This window comes from Antedon mediterranea, chromosome 7, assembly GCF_964355755.1.
Source record: "Antedon mediterranea chromosome 7, ecAntMedi1.1, whole genome shotgun sequence".
Classification (NCBI taxonomy): domain Eukaryota; kingdom Metazoa; phylum Echinodermata; class Crinoidea; order Comatulida; family Antedonidae; genus Antedon; species Antedon mediterranea.
Window position 1 is genome coordinate 4,716,552 of NC_092676.1, and position 16,268 is coordinate 4,732,819.

At 34.0% G+C, this 16,268-nt stretch overlaps 4 protein-coding genes across 9 annotated transcripts in view; 1 reads left to right on the forward strand and 3 right to left on the reverse strand.

Moving 5' to 3' along the window:
• The first annotated feature begins 53 nt into the window (after positions 1 to 53).
• LOC140054573 (X-linked retinitis pigmentosa GTPase regulator-like) overlaps positions 54 to 16,268 on the forward strand; it is a 47,727-nt gene continuing 31,512 nt past the window's right edge. For all 6 annotated transcript variants that reach the window (XM_072099612.1, XM_072099614.1, XM_072099615.1 and 3 more), the window contains exons 1-2: positions 54 to 162; positions 1,964 to 2,089. In XM_072099612.1, the coding sequence (XP_071955713.1) occupies positions 135 to 162; positions 1,964 to 2,089 (154 nt within the window). In that variant the 5' untranslated portion in view covers positions 54 to 134. The remainder of the gene's footprint in view (positions 163 to 1,963; positions 2,090 to 16,268) is intronic.
• Positions 3,514 to 6,439, reverse strand: LOC140054576 (nose resistant to fluoxetine protein 6-like). Its single transcript, XM_072099620.1, has one exon. The coding sequence runs from the start codon at positions 5,908 to 5,910 to the stop codon at positions 3,583 to 3,585; it is 2,328 nt and encodes a 775-aa protein (XP_071955721.1). The 5' UTR covers positions 5,911 to 6,439; the 3' UTR covers positions 3,514 to 3,582.
• LOC140054580 (nose resistant to fluoxetine protein 6-like) lies at positions 7,907 to 10,542 on the reverse strand. Its single transcript, XM_072099624.1, has one exon. It carries the CDS (start codon positions 10,445 to 10,447, stop codon positions 8,765 to 8,767), a length of 1,683 nt encoding a protein of 560 aa, XP_071955725.1. The 5' UTR covers positions 10,448 to 10,542; the 3' UTR covers positions 7,907 to 8,764.
• LOC140054796 (nose resistant to fluoxetine protein 6-like) lies at positions 13,001 to 15,277 on the reverse strand. Its single transcript, XM_072099887.1, has one exon. The coding sequence runs from the start codon at positions 15,275 to 15,277 to the stop codon at positions 13,001 to 13,003; it is 2,277 nt and encodes a 758-aa protein (XP_071955988.1).

Here is a 16,268-nt window from a genome sequence, read left to right on the forward strand (position 1 = left end):
AAAATTAATAAAAATGCAAACTTGCTGACCTACAAAAACACTCATCCGACGTTAGCTACCATCAAAACAATATCAATGATGAATATTTTTACTACTAATTTCATCAAATAAGCTGCAGTGTTCACTAACTGAATATGTCATCTGAAGACGAAGAAATTCCTGGTAAAGTTAATTTCAATGGTCAATTATTAATATACACTACATTTGCATGCCTTATTGTTTTTGTAATTCTATCTTTACTTGATAAATCGCATTTGCGATAGCCCAGTCATTTCACCCAGTAGCCCATGCTCTTCGCCGACTTCCAGCCCCATTGGGCAAGTAAAAGTCGTTTCGTCCTGCTTACACTTACGATCAATTCATCAATACACTACGCTCTGTAGGCCTAGTATCAGTCAAGTTGCATCAGAAGTATCATTTCTCAGTCTCTCTGGAATATTCAAATTCAAGATTTCAATTCAATTGAATAAAATTATAGTATTTTAATTTTATTATTAGATATTACTAATATTCTTCTAATTTCTAAATAGAAGAAGATTAAAGAGACCCACTGCTGTAGTTTTCTTGATATTATAGGCCTACCTAGTCTAGTCTTGTAGAAGGTGAAGAGACGATCGGGGCCTTTTTTTATGTGCCCGATCGTCTTATTTATAAGTTATATGTTTGGCCCGACCGTCTTAGTTTAGTTAGGCGTTGGACCCGATAGTCTTAATCATTTGGCCTGATAGTCTTAACATTGGTCCATTTTGTCATTGGGTAACTGTATATGTCTACTAAGACTAGAGAGAGAAATTGAAATTCAGTCCCTTTTTTAGCCGAAATAAATTATTATTTTTTTTTTTTATTGTATTTGGTATAGAAAAAAAAATTGTGTCACCTTAATTAATAGGGTAATCATAATATATAATATTTTATGGTGAACAATTATAAATCCACTTTGTTTTCGTGGACCCAATTTTTATCCCTTTATTTTTATAATGTATGTGCCTGATCGCCTAATTATATTGAACCCGAACATTCACAAAGTTGGGCCCGTCCGCATGCGTTGGTACCCGAGCGTCTTTAAAAAAAGCCTGATCGTTTGGCCACATTCAATCATCCATGACCCTGATCGTCTGTCAATTATTGTAAAACATCAAACTGGTCAACCATGCATGGCTACATGCACGGTTGTTGACCAACAAACCATTATATAAAATATACAGAGATGAATTGGTCATGCCAATAGACTTTATCACCAAAGGTATTTAGGACAATTTAAAAAAATGTGGACTGATATATACTGTATCTGAAATCTTTTTTATTTAGCATATAAATAAATAGGACAATCTCACTGGAATCTCAGATATTGTCAATCCTCCTATAATCCACATCCCTATTAGTATTACATGCAGTTGTTTTCGCGGCGCGGCTTTAGCCAGCTATGTCCCAGGAGGACATACTCATTAAGAAGCTTTTTCATCGCTGTAGCTATAGTTCTAAGGCCGACAGTTTTGCAAATTTGTAAGCTCGACTATAATTTATAGGACCCAGCTGCTGGACCCATGAAACGTCTGGCAAAAGAGGGTACTCTATGAGGGCTCACAGTTGAACGATTTTTGATTCTCGCCCTTTGATTGGTTGACGCGAATAAACAGATTGTGGAGGAATTTGTGTTGCCTCTAGAAGGTATTCAGTTGCATGCCTACAGGTTGAAAATTGTGTATTTATAGCATACAATTAACCAGGGAGTTATAAAATTTTATAACTCCATGAATTAACTAGTGAAAAAATGGGCATAATGAGATTCATAAAGAACTATCTATCTGTATTTTTGCGATTAAAGGACATCTTTTTAATAATTAATCATTTAATATATCTGAAGAAAGAACAATGATTAATTTTAAAATGTTGAGCGGCGTTTTTTGTAAGAAATATTTCTTGTTTAGTTTGTATTAAAACATTTTTTTTTTTTTTTCGTCAGAAACTGGTGCTGTCTTCACGTTTGGTAAAAGTCGATTTGATGAAAATGTACCAAGTAAATTTTGGATACGAAATGAGAGAGTAGCTCATGTTTCATGTGGAGATGACCATACTGCATTTATCACAGGTAGGTACAGTATGCCTAATTGTTCCATGCATTTTTACAACCATAGAGTCTAACATTTACTGTTTGGATAAAATGCTGCCCTCTATTTGTATGGCAGGGACTGTCTTTGATGAAAAACCACACTACAGTAGAAGAACCCTTTATTAAGGGACCACCTTTGAAAACCAACAAAGTGTTCCCTTAAAGGTATCCTCTGAATAGAGGTTGGCCGTTAAAACATATTCATCCCTCTTTCGTTTCTTAGGAAAGTGTCTCCATTCATCTTAATAATATTCGTTTTTTATATAGCGCTTATTGCACAATGCTTCTAAGCGCTTCACATTACAGTATTACCCCAGTCATTTTTTTTGGACTAAGCACGATGGAAATATACTCCCATAACGCAGCTAGTAATCAGTGCAATGTTGTGTCTTGGTCTAATAACGGGTTACCCATTTATACACCTGGGTGGAGAAAGGCAAACATAAGTAAAGTATCTTGCCTAAAGGATATAAGCAATGCGGCGAGAGTTGGATTCGAACCGCGATCTCACAATCAGTAGTCGAACGTCCAACACACTGCGCCACACGCCCTTGACTAGGAGTGTCCCAAAGGAGGAGTTCCACTGTCTACATACTGCCATATAAAATTGTTTAATAAAGCCTGGTTTCCATAAAATCGCTACACGACAGAGCGTAGCGATTCTATGGAAACGCTAGAATTTATCGGGGATCTAGTACGCAAGCACTAAATATTCTTTGGTACGCGTATACGATTCATCGCCGACAAAATCGGCAAAGTAGAACATGGTTGAACTTTGCCGATTTGACTTCGATGTATCGGGGAGCTTTCTCGATTGTGTCGGCGACATCTGCGCGTGTAGCGATTTTAATGGAAACGCTGTAGTGACGGTGTAGCGTTTTTATAGAAACCAGGCTTAAATTAAAGCAATGAAAAGTTCATTAATAGACGATTTCAAACATACAAATTAATAAACAAAAAAACACACTGCTATTTCCTGAGAGATCTGAGTAGCAAATTCAATTTAATAATCAGTAATTTAAACTTTATAACTGTATTATTTCATTAAATCATTATTTAGATTATTCTACAGCAGTAATACAAACAGTACTAAAAATACTGTGTAAATTGTATGTTAAATGTATCCAGACCTACAAGTACAATACAAAGTGTGAAAAACTTTTTATTTAGGTGTAGACAGTTTCAATTTATCTATACAGTACTGTACCTACATAATGCACTGCAGTAGGTGAGAACTCAATTAAAATTTATCTTAGACCTATAAACTATAGAGCACAAATTACGTTTTTGATGTACATTTTAAGTTCTTGAAAGTCTCAATAACAATGTGCTTATTATACTAATGATACAGTACATATTAAAATAAAAACTGTAAAAATGAAATTAATTTTACAAAATCAATATTAAAGTGAAAAATGTCCAATATTATAGTTTTAATTTTTACAAACTTATCTTTTACATGACCTTTGACATCAAACACTTTTATCACGATTCAACAATAATTTTTCAAGAGCCATAAATGGTGCTTCTATAGATACAGACAAAATAAACGCAGCAGCATATGAAAGCACAATATTACCAATGAAAAAGTAAACCAACAACAGATCTGTAAAATAGATCATATTGGGTAAAGAATAATAGAAAACATACATTATTATGGGATGGAGAAGGTATGCACAGTAGTTAATTCGGGAAAGTGGTATCCAAAAGGACCAGGAGAGTAGGGAGTTTACTGGCCCACCATATCCTGTGACACATGCAAAGGCAACCCAACCAAGAGCAACAGCCCATGAAAATCGTGATAATGTTGTATATATAACTGTCGCTGCTTCATTTAATGGATTACCATGGAAATTGCCATAGAGACCATAAACAACAGCAAGAGCAATACCTGTTGCAGCCATCCATCCCATAATAGCTACATATCGAGGCATACGAACACGATCTTTATATTTGTACAAGATGTAACCAACAGCCATTCCAACCAAATACGTGGAGATACGAGTCCAGGGTTGCACATATATTTTGCCACCACCAAGAGCTTGTTGATCAGTCTGTTGAGCAAATGCTGATGTAGTGACGTCATATTTTATGGACATGCCAATCAAACTGCCAAAACAGGCTATAAGAAGAGCACTCCAGAGTGCCACGCCAACAAAGAAGTAGTGATACAAAAGATAGATAACAAATGGACTTATGATGTAAAACTGCATGTCGTTAGCAAGATACCAACCCCATCCCAAACATTCTTCAGCAATACTTGATGGGTAGAGATTGTTGATGTACAAAAGATTTGTCCACCAGTACTTTTGGCAATATGTTGCTTGACTCTCCACACCAGGAGGGGGATTTGGATCAAAGACATATTGATAAAGGGGACCATTTGCAAAATGCGGAGTAAGAGTCGTATAAATAAAAATTACCATCATGTAAACAGGAGTGAGTCTTAGATATCTGTGAACATAAAACATCAGCCAGTTAAGCTTACCATCATGTTTCTGTAAATATTTAAGGGTTAAGTAAGTTACGAGCAAGCCACTGAGAAAGAAGAAAGAATCAACAGAGAATGTAGCATTTCCAACTGCTTGGAATGTAAATCGACTGAGTACATTGATAATTTGTGTTGAATTACGAAATAAGGTCAGTGTGAATGCGTAGGTATGCCCCAACATGACCCAGCATAAACTAATAACTCTGATACCATTTAAGGCACCTAGACTTTGTTCTCCTTGCTTGGTCTTTAGAATCTTACTACCATTGATCAACAAGGAAAAACAGAGAAGAATATTTCCAAAAAGTCCTACACTTCTTGCTGTGATTTTCACCGACTCGTGTTCGTGTGATGTATCGGTATTTGGTTTTGTTCCATTAGTTGTTGGAGTAACGTTGACACTGTGTTCATCTGTATGATCTTCAGCCAGTCTTTCAAATCCATCGTGTCGACTTTCTTGCTGTCTTTTCCAAATATCATAAATTGTTCCACTTATTATCATTAGTCCAAAGAAAGAGAGAAAAATCAAACAAATGATTGCGGCAGTCGAGTATTCTGGTACCTTGTTGCAAATAACATAAGACACAAACAAAAGACTCTTTGGTTTTTTAGGTCCCAAGATTTCCATCAAATCACTGTTGCTGCAGCTGTCAGGAACACATATTCCAATACTAGGAAGCTTAGTCTTTCCACTATAAAGTCCAGCGATGCAATATTCAGCTTTAAAATTGTCTTGTCCATCATCAATTTTCCGTGACTGGTTCAAACATTCGTCATAAAGTCCAAACCAAAATTGAATGTCACCTTGAAGAAGACCAGGGGGTAGTTTACCATAAGAGTCTATCATCATCAACGCATAATGTTCTTCTTTCAAAAGATCCAATTGGAATGTTCCTAAGTCCTTTTGACACTTACTTAAATGTTTGGGTGTCATTGTAGTTGGAATTTCAGTGACATTCATTGTTGTGTAATTTGTCACAATTGTTACAAATGTTGAATATTCTGTGACATTTGCAACTTCTGTTGTAGGTAGATTAGTTGTAGTTGAAGTCGGTTCTGGAGTTTTAGTCAAAGCTGTCATTTTTACAGCATCAATTTCTGGTTCCAACACCTCTGAGTACATCAACGGTGTCAGAATAAGCTCATCCACAGCTGCTTGCAATTCCTCTGCTTTTGCCTGGTATGAATTGACGTACCTTTGTTTGGCGATAAACTTCATTGTGTCTGCCTCATTTTTTATAATGTGCTGTTGTCCTTGGCAGCCTACAGCCAGCATCAAAATAACTAGTAACATTCTTGTTGAGCCCATAATGTTTTGAAATGTACATGTATATCTTCTATATACAGCTATGCTTCCTTTTTCGCAGTACAGTACCTGTACAGTCAGTAGAAGGCCATTGACTGTGCTTAACAACACAGTGAGTAATCACAAAATGGACTTATGTATTGGTTTTAACCAATCAGGACATTGATTGTGCAATACACTTTAGCCAATCAGAAGGCCTCATTGTTACATCATCACTGTGTGTTTACTGTATGCATGAATAGAGCTTATTTCTCTATGTTGCAGTTGTACAGTATTGGCTGATGTTATAGGACAAAAAGTGGATTAAGTATTGCATTGATTACACAATATGTAGGTGACTGTGAACATAGTAGACAAGACTCAAATCAGCATAATATTACTTTCCTAAAAATGAGAACTTTTGGAAATAAAGGAGGCCGGGTCAGATTGAAACATTGTAAAAACAAATTTTCTCAGACTGTACTCTGGGACATTTTTATAATTTTTTTTGCATGATCAAATTTTATGTTCTATTTTATGCTGATTTGAACAAATTTATTCAGAAAAATCATGCTGATGAAACAATCTATCAAAGAAGTGTAGATTTTGTAGCTTCTTTTTGTTTTAATTGATCATTAAGAAAGTTGGGTATGGGGGGGGGGGGGGGGTTAACAGAGCGGCGAGTCATCAAGAGCAAACATGTTTATTTTTAGATCTGACTTAATGTTATTTGTGGGCAGTATAGTATAATAGTGTGATAACAAATTAATTTATCAAATCCAATTTAAATTGTATCTGTTTTATCAATATCACACTACACAGTAGAACCAATATTAAGGGGACACTTTTGAGACCCAAAATATTTTCTCCTTAATACTAGGTGGCCTGAATAGAGGTTGGTCCTAGTGCTAAAACAGTTTGTCCTTGATTCAGTTTATGGGAAAAAGATTCCCAAAGGAGTGGTTCTATTGTTTTGTTTTATTTATTTGGAATTACACCTTTAGATCGGTGGCACACTTAGCACAAAGGTGCATCCTTCACAATAACAATATAACAATTAATGAATTACATTACAATAATACATACAGAAAAGCATGAAGGCAAAAACAACTACCAGCCCCTATCCTACCCCCCCCCCCCTCCCCCCATTCCCCAATTTAAATCGATACATACAGTAGATCATTACTTTACACAAAAGATATATGTACAGTATATAATATTAAATAATTATAAAGTCTGCATATTAATTTATTCATATTGCCCTTTTCGGCTTTTATTTCATCTGTGCCAGCCAAACTAATTTTTTAGAGCATTGAACTTTAATAAACATATTGCTAACATTTTTAAATTCCTTAAGTTCATGTCCTACAAAATAAAAAAAAAAAAAAAAAAAAAAAAAAAATTGAAATAACTCTTTAAATTAAACTAACTTTTTTTAGATTAAAATAACTTGAATTTTAGATTGAAAGAAATTGTTTATTAAAATACCTCGACTTTTAAAATAAAATAATTCTTTTAGATTAAAATAAAATTTTTTTAGAATAAATAACTTGAATTTTAGCTTAAAATAACCATTTTTAGATTAAAATAACTTGAATTTTAGATTAAAATAACTTGAATTTTAAATTAAAATAACTAGAATTTTAGATTAAATAACTTGAATTTTAGATTAAAATAACTTAACATCTAGATTAATATACCGGTAATCCTTTTTTAGATTATAATAACTTAACATCTAGATTAATATACCGGTAATCCTTTTTTAGATTACAATAACTTGTATTTTAGATAAAAAGTTGACTTTAGATTAATATAACTCTTACTGTAGATTACCATTGTTTAAATGAATGTTCACACATTTTAAATACTTTAAAATTACTCCACTTTTATATTGAAGTAATTTAACTATTTTAGAATAAAATTACTCTTTAGTTCTAGAGATAAACTTTCAATAAAAACAATGAACAATACTATTTTTAAACATTTTAAAAATGTATTTATTGATTGCATTCTTCGCACTTAAAATATCATGATATTGTATAATAAAATAAAAATTATTACAAAAGTTACAAATTTAATTCAGCAAACTCTCTGTAAAAATTGAGACATATTAAGATTTACAATATCTTGCATACCATATTAATTTTATATTTGTTTACTTGCCTCGAATTTAATTGCCAATATTTCTTTAAAGTTTACATATTACAAATATTGTTGAGATTGATTAATTACATGACCTTTGACATCAAACACTTTTATCATGATTCAACAATAATTTTTCAAGAGCCATAAATGGTGCTTCTATAGAAACAGACAAAATAAATGCAGCAGCATATGAAAGCACAATATTACCAATGAAAAAGTATACCAACAACAGATCAGTAAAATAGATCATATTGGGTAAAGAATAATAGAAAACATACATTATTATGGGATGGAGAAGGTATGCACAGTAGTTAATTCGGGAAAGTGGTATCCAAAAGGACCAGGAGAGTAGGGAGTTTACTGGCCCACCGTATCCTGTGACACAAGCAAAGACAACCCAACCAAGAGCCACAGCCCATGAAAATCTTGATAATGTTGTATATATAACCGTCGCTGCTTCATTTAATGGATTACCATGGTAAGTGCCGTATAGACCATAAATAACAGCGAGAGAAATACCAGTTGCAGCCATCCATCCCATAATAGCTACATATCGAGGCATGCGAACACGATCTTTATATTTGTACAAGATGTAACCAACAGCCATTCCAACCAAATACGTAGAAATACGAGTATATGGACGCACATATATTTCACCAGCGCCATGACTTTGTTGATCAGTCTGTGGAGCAAGTAATGATGTAGTGACGTCATATTTTATGGACAGGCCAATTTAACTGCCGAAACAGGATATAAGGAGAGCACTCCAGAATGCCACGCCAACAAAGAAGTAGTGATACAATAGATAGATAACAAATGGACTTATGATGTAAAACTGCATGTCATTAGCAAGATACCAACTCCATCCAATACATTCAACAAGACTAGAAGGATACAGGTTATTTATGTACAACAGATTTGTCCACCAGTATTTCTGACAGTAGGTCACTGAACTCTCTACACCAGGAGGAGGGTTTGGATCAAAAAAAGATTGATAAAGAGGGCCATTTGCAAAATGCGGAGTAAGAGTCGTATAAACAAAAATGACCATAGCATATACAGGAGTGAGTCTTAGATATCTGTGAACATAAAACATCAGCCAGTTAAGCTTACCATCATGTTTCTGTAAATATTTTAGGGTTAAGTAAGTTACGAGCAAACCACTTAGAAAGAAGAAAGAATCAACAGAAAATGTAGCATTGCCAACCGCTTGGAATGTAAATCGGCTAAGTACTTCAATAATTTTTGTTGAATTACTAAATAAGGTCATTGCAAATACGTAAGTATGTCCCAACATAACCCACCATAAACTAATTACTCTAATACCATTTAAGGCACCTAGACTTTGTTCTCCTTGCTTGGTTTTTAGAATCTTACTACCATTGATCAATAATGAAAAACAGAGAAGAATGTCTCTAAAAAGTCCTAAACTTGTTCTAATCTTCACTGACGCATGTGATGTATCGGTATTTGGTGTAGTTCTATTGGTGGTTGGAGTAATGTTGACACTGTGTTTATCTGTATGATCTTCAGCCAATCTTTCAAATCCATCTTGTCCACTGTCTTGCCGTCTTTTCAAGACATCATAAATTGTTCCACTTATTATCATTAGTCCAAAGAAAGAGAGAAAAATCAAACAAATGATAGCAGCAGCTGAATATTCTGGTACATTGTTACACATAACATCAGACACAAACAAAAGACTGTTTGGTTTTTTAGGTCCCAAGATTTCCATCAAATCACTGTTGCTGCAGCTGTCAGGAACACATATTCCAATACTAGGAAGCTTTGTCTTTCCACTATAAAGTCCAGCGATGCAATATTCGGCTTTAAAGTTGTCTTTTCCATCATCAACTTTCCGTGACTGGTTCAAACATTCGTCGTAAAGTCCAAACCAATACTGGATGTCACCTTGAAGAAGACCAGGGGGTAGTTTACCATAAGAGTCTATCATCATCAACGCATAATGTTCTTCTTTCAAAAGATCCAATTGGAATGTTCCTAAGTCTTCACGACACTTACTCGAATGTTTGGGTGTCATTGTAGTTTCAGTGACATTTCTTGTTGTGTAGTTTGTCACAATTGTTACTAACGTTGAAAAATCGGTGACATTTGCAATTTCTGTTGTAGGTAGATTAGTTGTAGTTAATGTCGGTTCTGTATTTTTGGTCGGAGTCGTCATTTTTACCGCATCAATTTCTGGTTCCAACACCTCCGAGTACATCAACGGTGTCAGAATAAGCTCATCCACAGCTGCTTGCAATTCCTCTGCTTTTGCCTGGTATGAATTGACGTACCTTTGTTTTGCGATAAATTTCATCGCGTCTCCCTCATTTTTGATAATGTGCTGTTGTCCTTGGCAGCCTACAGCCAACATCAAAATAACTAGTAACATTCTTGTATTTTTGTAGTCCATTTAATGTTTTCAAATCTACATGTATTACTTTTATACAGTACTTGTACAGTTAGAAAATACATTGACTGTGCTTTAAACACAGTGAGTAAATCACATCACAGGTTCATGATCACACAATGGACTTTGGTTTATATGATGGTTTTAACCAATTAGGACATTGATTGTGTAATACACTTTAGCCAATCAGAAGGCTTCATTCTTACATCATAATAGTGTGTTTACCTATATTTAATTGTGGATGGATGTTTGAAGATTATAGAATTGGTATTGACTGCTTTTATTAAAACAGTGGATTCTATTTATTTATTAAACTGATTTGTTTTATGAGTAAACATTGATTACACAATATGTATATTCTGTGTACATAGACAAGGCTCAGCATTACTCCTTTCCTTTAATACACATCTAAGAAAGAGGCCTAACAAAAAATATGTTTGGAAAAAGAAGGGTTGATCAGGTGGAAAAATAAGAAATTTTCTCTGTTTTCATGCGTGGGAGTGGGAATTTTGTTGTTGTTAATGATCAAAAATGCATTTTGTTCTAATTTTTGTTTTATCTTTATTTTTTTACACCGTTTTTAATGCTGATTTGAGCAAATTTATTCTGGTAGTAAATCTTTTTAGGATTTTGATTGGACTTATGTAATTTTTAGACTGTACAGTAATTTAGGTGAAGTACTGTAACTAATAAATACAAGTGATTTACATGCGGCAATTTCAATTTGATTGTTTTAAAACTATTAATATTATTATTATAAATTGTTAAATGTTTGCCCTACTGTGACATAATTGTACTATAGGTAGATATATAGATATAGATATAGATATATATATATAGTATATATATACTTACTGAGAACAGCAAGTAATTCTCAAATGGGACATCAGACCAGGGATATACATGTCCCTGATCAGAATATCTCTATGATCAGACCAAGCTAGTTCACCAACTACACTACACACAAGTTTTGTACTTTACTGCCCTCAATTATAACCCTTTCAGAACAAAATAACTGTTAGAATTTCTTTGCTTATAACGATTGCTTTAAAGCAACTCCAATAGATTAAAGATGTATTGTCCTCCCAAAACATTAACAATTAAGATTAATTAAATATACTTTGAATAGGTTAATTTTTAGTTTTAAAGTTAATCCTTTCCGTAAAAAAAAAAAAAAAAAAAATCTTTTCTCATAAAATGACAAAATAAATGGTAAAATTCAACCAAAAACCCATTGGCTGGCAGTGACAGCCAATTTGACTATTTTTTTTCAGGTAAATATATTCTTTTCCATTCAATTTTTGTTCAAAGTGTATAACTATTAATTATTATGTGACAGTTTTCGCAACCTTACGATAACGAAAACGGATACGTCACACATTTGTGAAACTTTTGAGCTGATCCCCATTTCATATTCGTAAAGCGTATTCGTGTTGACGAATATCACCAGTCATATTCGCAAAACGAGTATAGTTTTTGATCTATTTTGCACATTTTGCATTTGAATCCGGAATGATTCATGATTATAATATAATTATACTTTTATTGAAAGTACTGTAATTTACTAAAGTAATTTACTAAAATGCCAGGTCAATTTTGATAAATAGCAGTCCTCACTCGATTTGATGTTGATCGCCGTTACGCTAGGCCTAGGCAACCAAGCAACACGTCGTACCTGCGCTTCGCTTAAATTTACCGCAATCATATTTTGGACGGCGCCCTCAATATTTCGTTGCCATGCGAAACAGATTTTTACTGGCTTACGAAAAAACGAATATGTGTGCCTGACGTTTTCGTTATCGTATTCGTGAGATTGCGAAAACTCCCTATTAAAATGGCATGTTCAACCAAAAAAATGGAAAAAAATATTCAGGGGGACAATACATCTACATAAACTAAATAAAAACAATCAACTACAGTGTATTATTAAAATTATCTTTCTTTTTTAAAGTTTTATTGATCACATTCTTCCAACTTTAAATATCATGATCCAGTATAATAAAATATAATCCAATTATTACTATTTTAACATTATTTGAATGATTAAATAGCAGAATTACAACTTCCTTATAAAAAATATAATTATTTAAAATCTATGACTTAAGCTCTGTCTACACCATCAAACTAATTTGACAAACAAGTGTGATGTGCCCAAATATGGTAGTGATATGACATCATCATGTCCCTATATGGGCACATCACATTTTTTTGTCACAAGTTTGATAGTGTAGACAGAGCTTTAGAGTACAATAATTACTGGAAAAACTATTTTAACTTTCTAGTATTAGCCAATCAGGACTCTGATTATGCAATAATTATTTTAGATTTAATATCAGATTCAGATATGCTTCAAATGTACATCATAATGTTAATCTTTGTAAAGCTCTGACTAACCATAGATATCTCTATGGACTAACTAGTTTGACAAAAGTGTGCCCAAACATGGTAGTGATATGCCTAAATGTGGTAGTGATATGATATCATCATGTTTTGATAGCATAATGCTGTTTACATTTTAACTTTCTTATCTGATAAAATATTACATGACCTTTGACATCAAACACTTTTATCACGATTCAACAATAGTTTTTCAAGTGCCATAAATGGTGCTTCTATAGATACAGACAAAATAAACGCAGCAGCATATGAAAGCACAATATTACCAATGAAAAAGTAAACCAACAACAGATCTGTAAAATAGATCATATTGGGTAAAGAGTAATAGAAAACAAACATTATTATGGGATGGAGAAGGTATGCACAGTAGTTAATTCGGGAAAGTGGTATCCAAAAGGACCAGGAGAGTAGAGAGTTTACTGGCCCACCGTATCCTGTGACACATGCAAAGGCAACCCAAGCAAGAGCCACAGCCCATGAAAACCGACTGAAAGTGGCATACACTACAGATGCTGCTTTATTTAATGGGTCACCATGGAAGTTGCCATAGAGACCATAAACAACAGCAAGTGCAATACCAGTTGCAGCCATCCATCCCATAATAGCTACATATCGAGGCATGCGAACACGACCTTTATATTTGTACAAGATGTAACCAAGAGCCATTCCAACCAAGTATGTGGAGATACGAGTCCATGGTCTAACATATAGTTCATCAGAACCAAGAGTTTTTTGATCTGGAGTCTGCGGAATAAGACCAGTGTAAATGTCTAATTTAATTGAAATGCCAATTGAACTGCCGAAACAGGCTATAAGGAGAGCACTCCAGAATACCACGCCAACAAAGAAGTAGTGATACAATAGATAGATAACAAATGGACTTATGATGTAAAACTGCATGTCGTTAGCCAGATACCAACTCCATGCCAAACATTCTTCACCAAGACCTGATGGATAGAGATTATTGATGTACAAAAGATTTGTCCACCAGTACTTTTGGCAATATGTTGCTTGACTCTCAACACCAGGAGGGGGATTTGGGTCAAAGACAGATTGATAAAGAGGACCATTTGCAAAATAAGGTGTAAGAGTTGTGAAAATAAAAATTACCATCATGTAAACGGGAGTGAGTCTTAGATATCTGTGAACATAAAACATCAGCCAGTTAAGCTTACCATCATGTTTCTGTAAATATTTAAGGGTTAAGTAAGTTACGAGCAAACCACTTAGAAAGAAGAAAGAATCAACAGAGAATGTAGCATTACCAACCGCTTGGAATGTAAATCGGCTAAGTACTTCAATAATTTTTGTTGAATTACTAAATAAGGTCAATGCAAATACGTAAGTATGTCCCAACATAACCCACCATAAACTAATAACTCTAATACCATTTAAGGCACCTAGACTCTGTTCTCCTTGCTTGGTTTTTAGAATCTTCCCACCATTTATCAGCAAAGAAAAACAGAGGAGAATGTCTCCAAAAAGTCCTAAACTTGTTCTAATCTTCACTGACGCATGTGATGTATCTGTATAGGGTGTGGTTCCATTAGTCGTTGAAGTAGCGTTGACACTGTGTGTATGATCTTCAGCCAGTCTTTCAAATCCATTTTGGTGACTGTCTTGCCGTCTTTGCCAAATATCATAAATTGTTCCACTTATTATCATTAGTCCAAAGAAAGAGAGAAAGATCAAACAAATGATAGCGGCAGCTGAATATTCTGGTACCTGGTTGCAATTAACATAAGACACAAATAATGTACTATTGGGTTTTTTAGATCCTAAGATTTCCATCAAATCACTGTCACTGCAGCTGTCAGGAACACATATTCCAATACTAGGAAGTTTTGTCGTTCCACTATAAAGTCCAGCGATGCAATATTCGGCTTTAAAATTGTCTTGTTCATTGTCAATTTTCCGTGACTGGTTCAAACATTCGTCGTAAAGTCCAAACCAATACTGGATGTCACCTTGAAGAAGACCAGGTGGTAGTTTACCATAAGAGTCTATCATCATCAACGCATAATGTTCTTCTTTCAAAAGATCCAATTGGAATGTTCTTAAGTCTTTACGACACTTACTCAAATGTTTTGTTGTCATTGTAGTTGGAATTTCAGTGACATTTCTTGTTGTGTAGTTTGTCACAATTGTTACTAACGTTGAAAAATCGGTGACATTTGCAACTTCTGTTGTAGGTAGATTAGTTGTAGTTGATGTCGGTTCTGGAGTTTTGGTCAAAGCTGTCAGTTCCAACACCTCTGAGTACATCAAAGGTTCTAGAATAAGCTCATCCACAGCTGCTTGCAATTCCTCTGCTTTTGCCTGGTATGAATTGACGTACCTTTGTTTGGCGATAAACTTCATTGCGTCTGCCTCATTTTTGATAATGTGCTGTTGTCCTTGGCAGCCTACAGCCAACATCAAAATAACTAGTAACATTCTTGTATTTTTCGAATTCATTATGATACAGAATTACATTCACTTCTATTGTAGTGTTTCCTTTTTTATAGTTCAGTGTGTTTAGTACATGTATCATGACTATGCTTTTATCACACTTTCAGTAATCACACAATTCAATGGACTTTGGTTTATGAACACACATTTTTAACCAATCAGGACATTGATAGTGCAATCACCTTTATCCAATCAGAAGACTTCATTCTTACATGATTAATTTTACCATGGAGAAATAAGTTTCTCCATGATTTTACCTAGTGACTGTGTTTGCAGCTTGTAGAATTATATTGACTGATTTTATTGGAAAAGCAGTAAATCTTTTTATCTTTAATAACTGATTAATTTCACAGACTACATACTATTGATACATATACGAGATGTAAATCCTCCTTGTATTGTTCAGTTCAATTTGTGCAGTGGGCTAAGTGTAACCGGCCAACACTGTTGTTTTGGAGTGACCTTATGTCATGTTTTAAAGCTCAGGTACAGTCATGAATTTTAAATATAATATTTGGTTAATTGTACATAAATCAAATATTTGTAACAGAAATCGAGACGAAAAAACATGAATTTCCCTTAATATGGTCAAATACAAAATTTGGCAAAATTCTTCCATAAAAAACAGAAAGACTTTTTTTCAGTAGTTAGGTAGTTAACCTAATGTAATAACATGTCTGGTGACTCCCTAGACGGTGAAAAAAGATGGTGGATATACAGTGGATAATTTTTGCTATAGCATTAAAATAAAAAGCTGAAGTTGAATAAAAATATCAGAAATGTAATATTCAAGTTATATTACCTATATTTAGTCATCTGATAACATTTTTTACCACACCGTTTATTTTTCATAGCTTTTTAAAATGCCTCTCTATTTACAAAATTTGTGTACAAAAGAATAGAGATTTTACTGTGTAATTTGAACTATCCCCCCACTGATAAGAAAGTGCTTATTTTCAACAAGCTTGTGTAACAC

Coding starts and splice junctions, on each gene's coding strand:
- LOC140054576 (XM_072099620.1), bottom strand. CDS start 5,910: ATGGGCTCAACAAGAATGTTACTAGTTATTTTGATGCTGGCTGTAGGC.
- LOC140054580 (XM_072099624.1), bottom strand. CDS start 10,447: ATGGACTACAAAAATACAAGAATGTTACTAGTTATTTTGATGTTGGCT.
- LOC140054796 (XM_072099887.1), bottom strand. CDS start 15,277: ATGTTACTAGTTATTTTGATGTTGGCTGTAGGCTGCCAAGGACAACAG.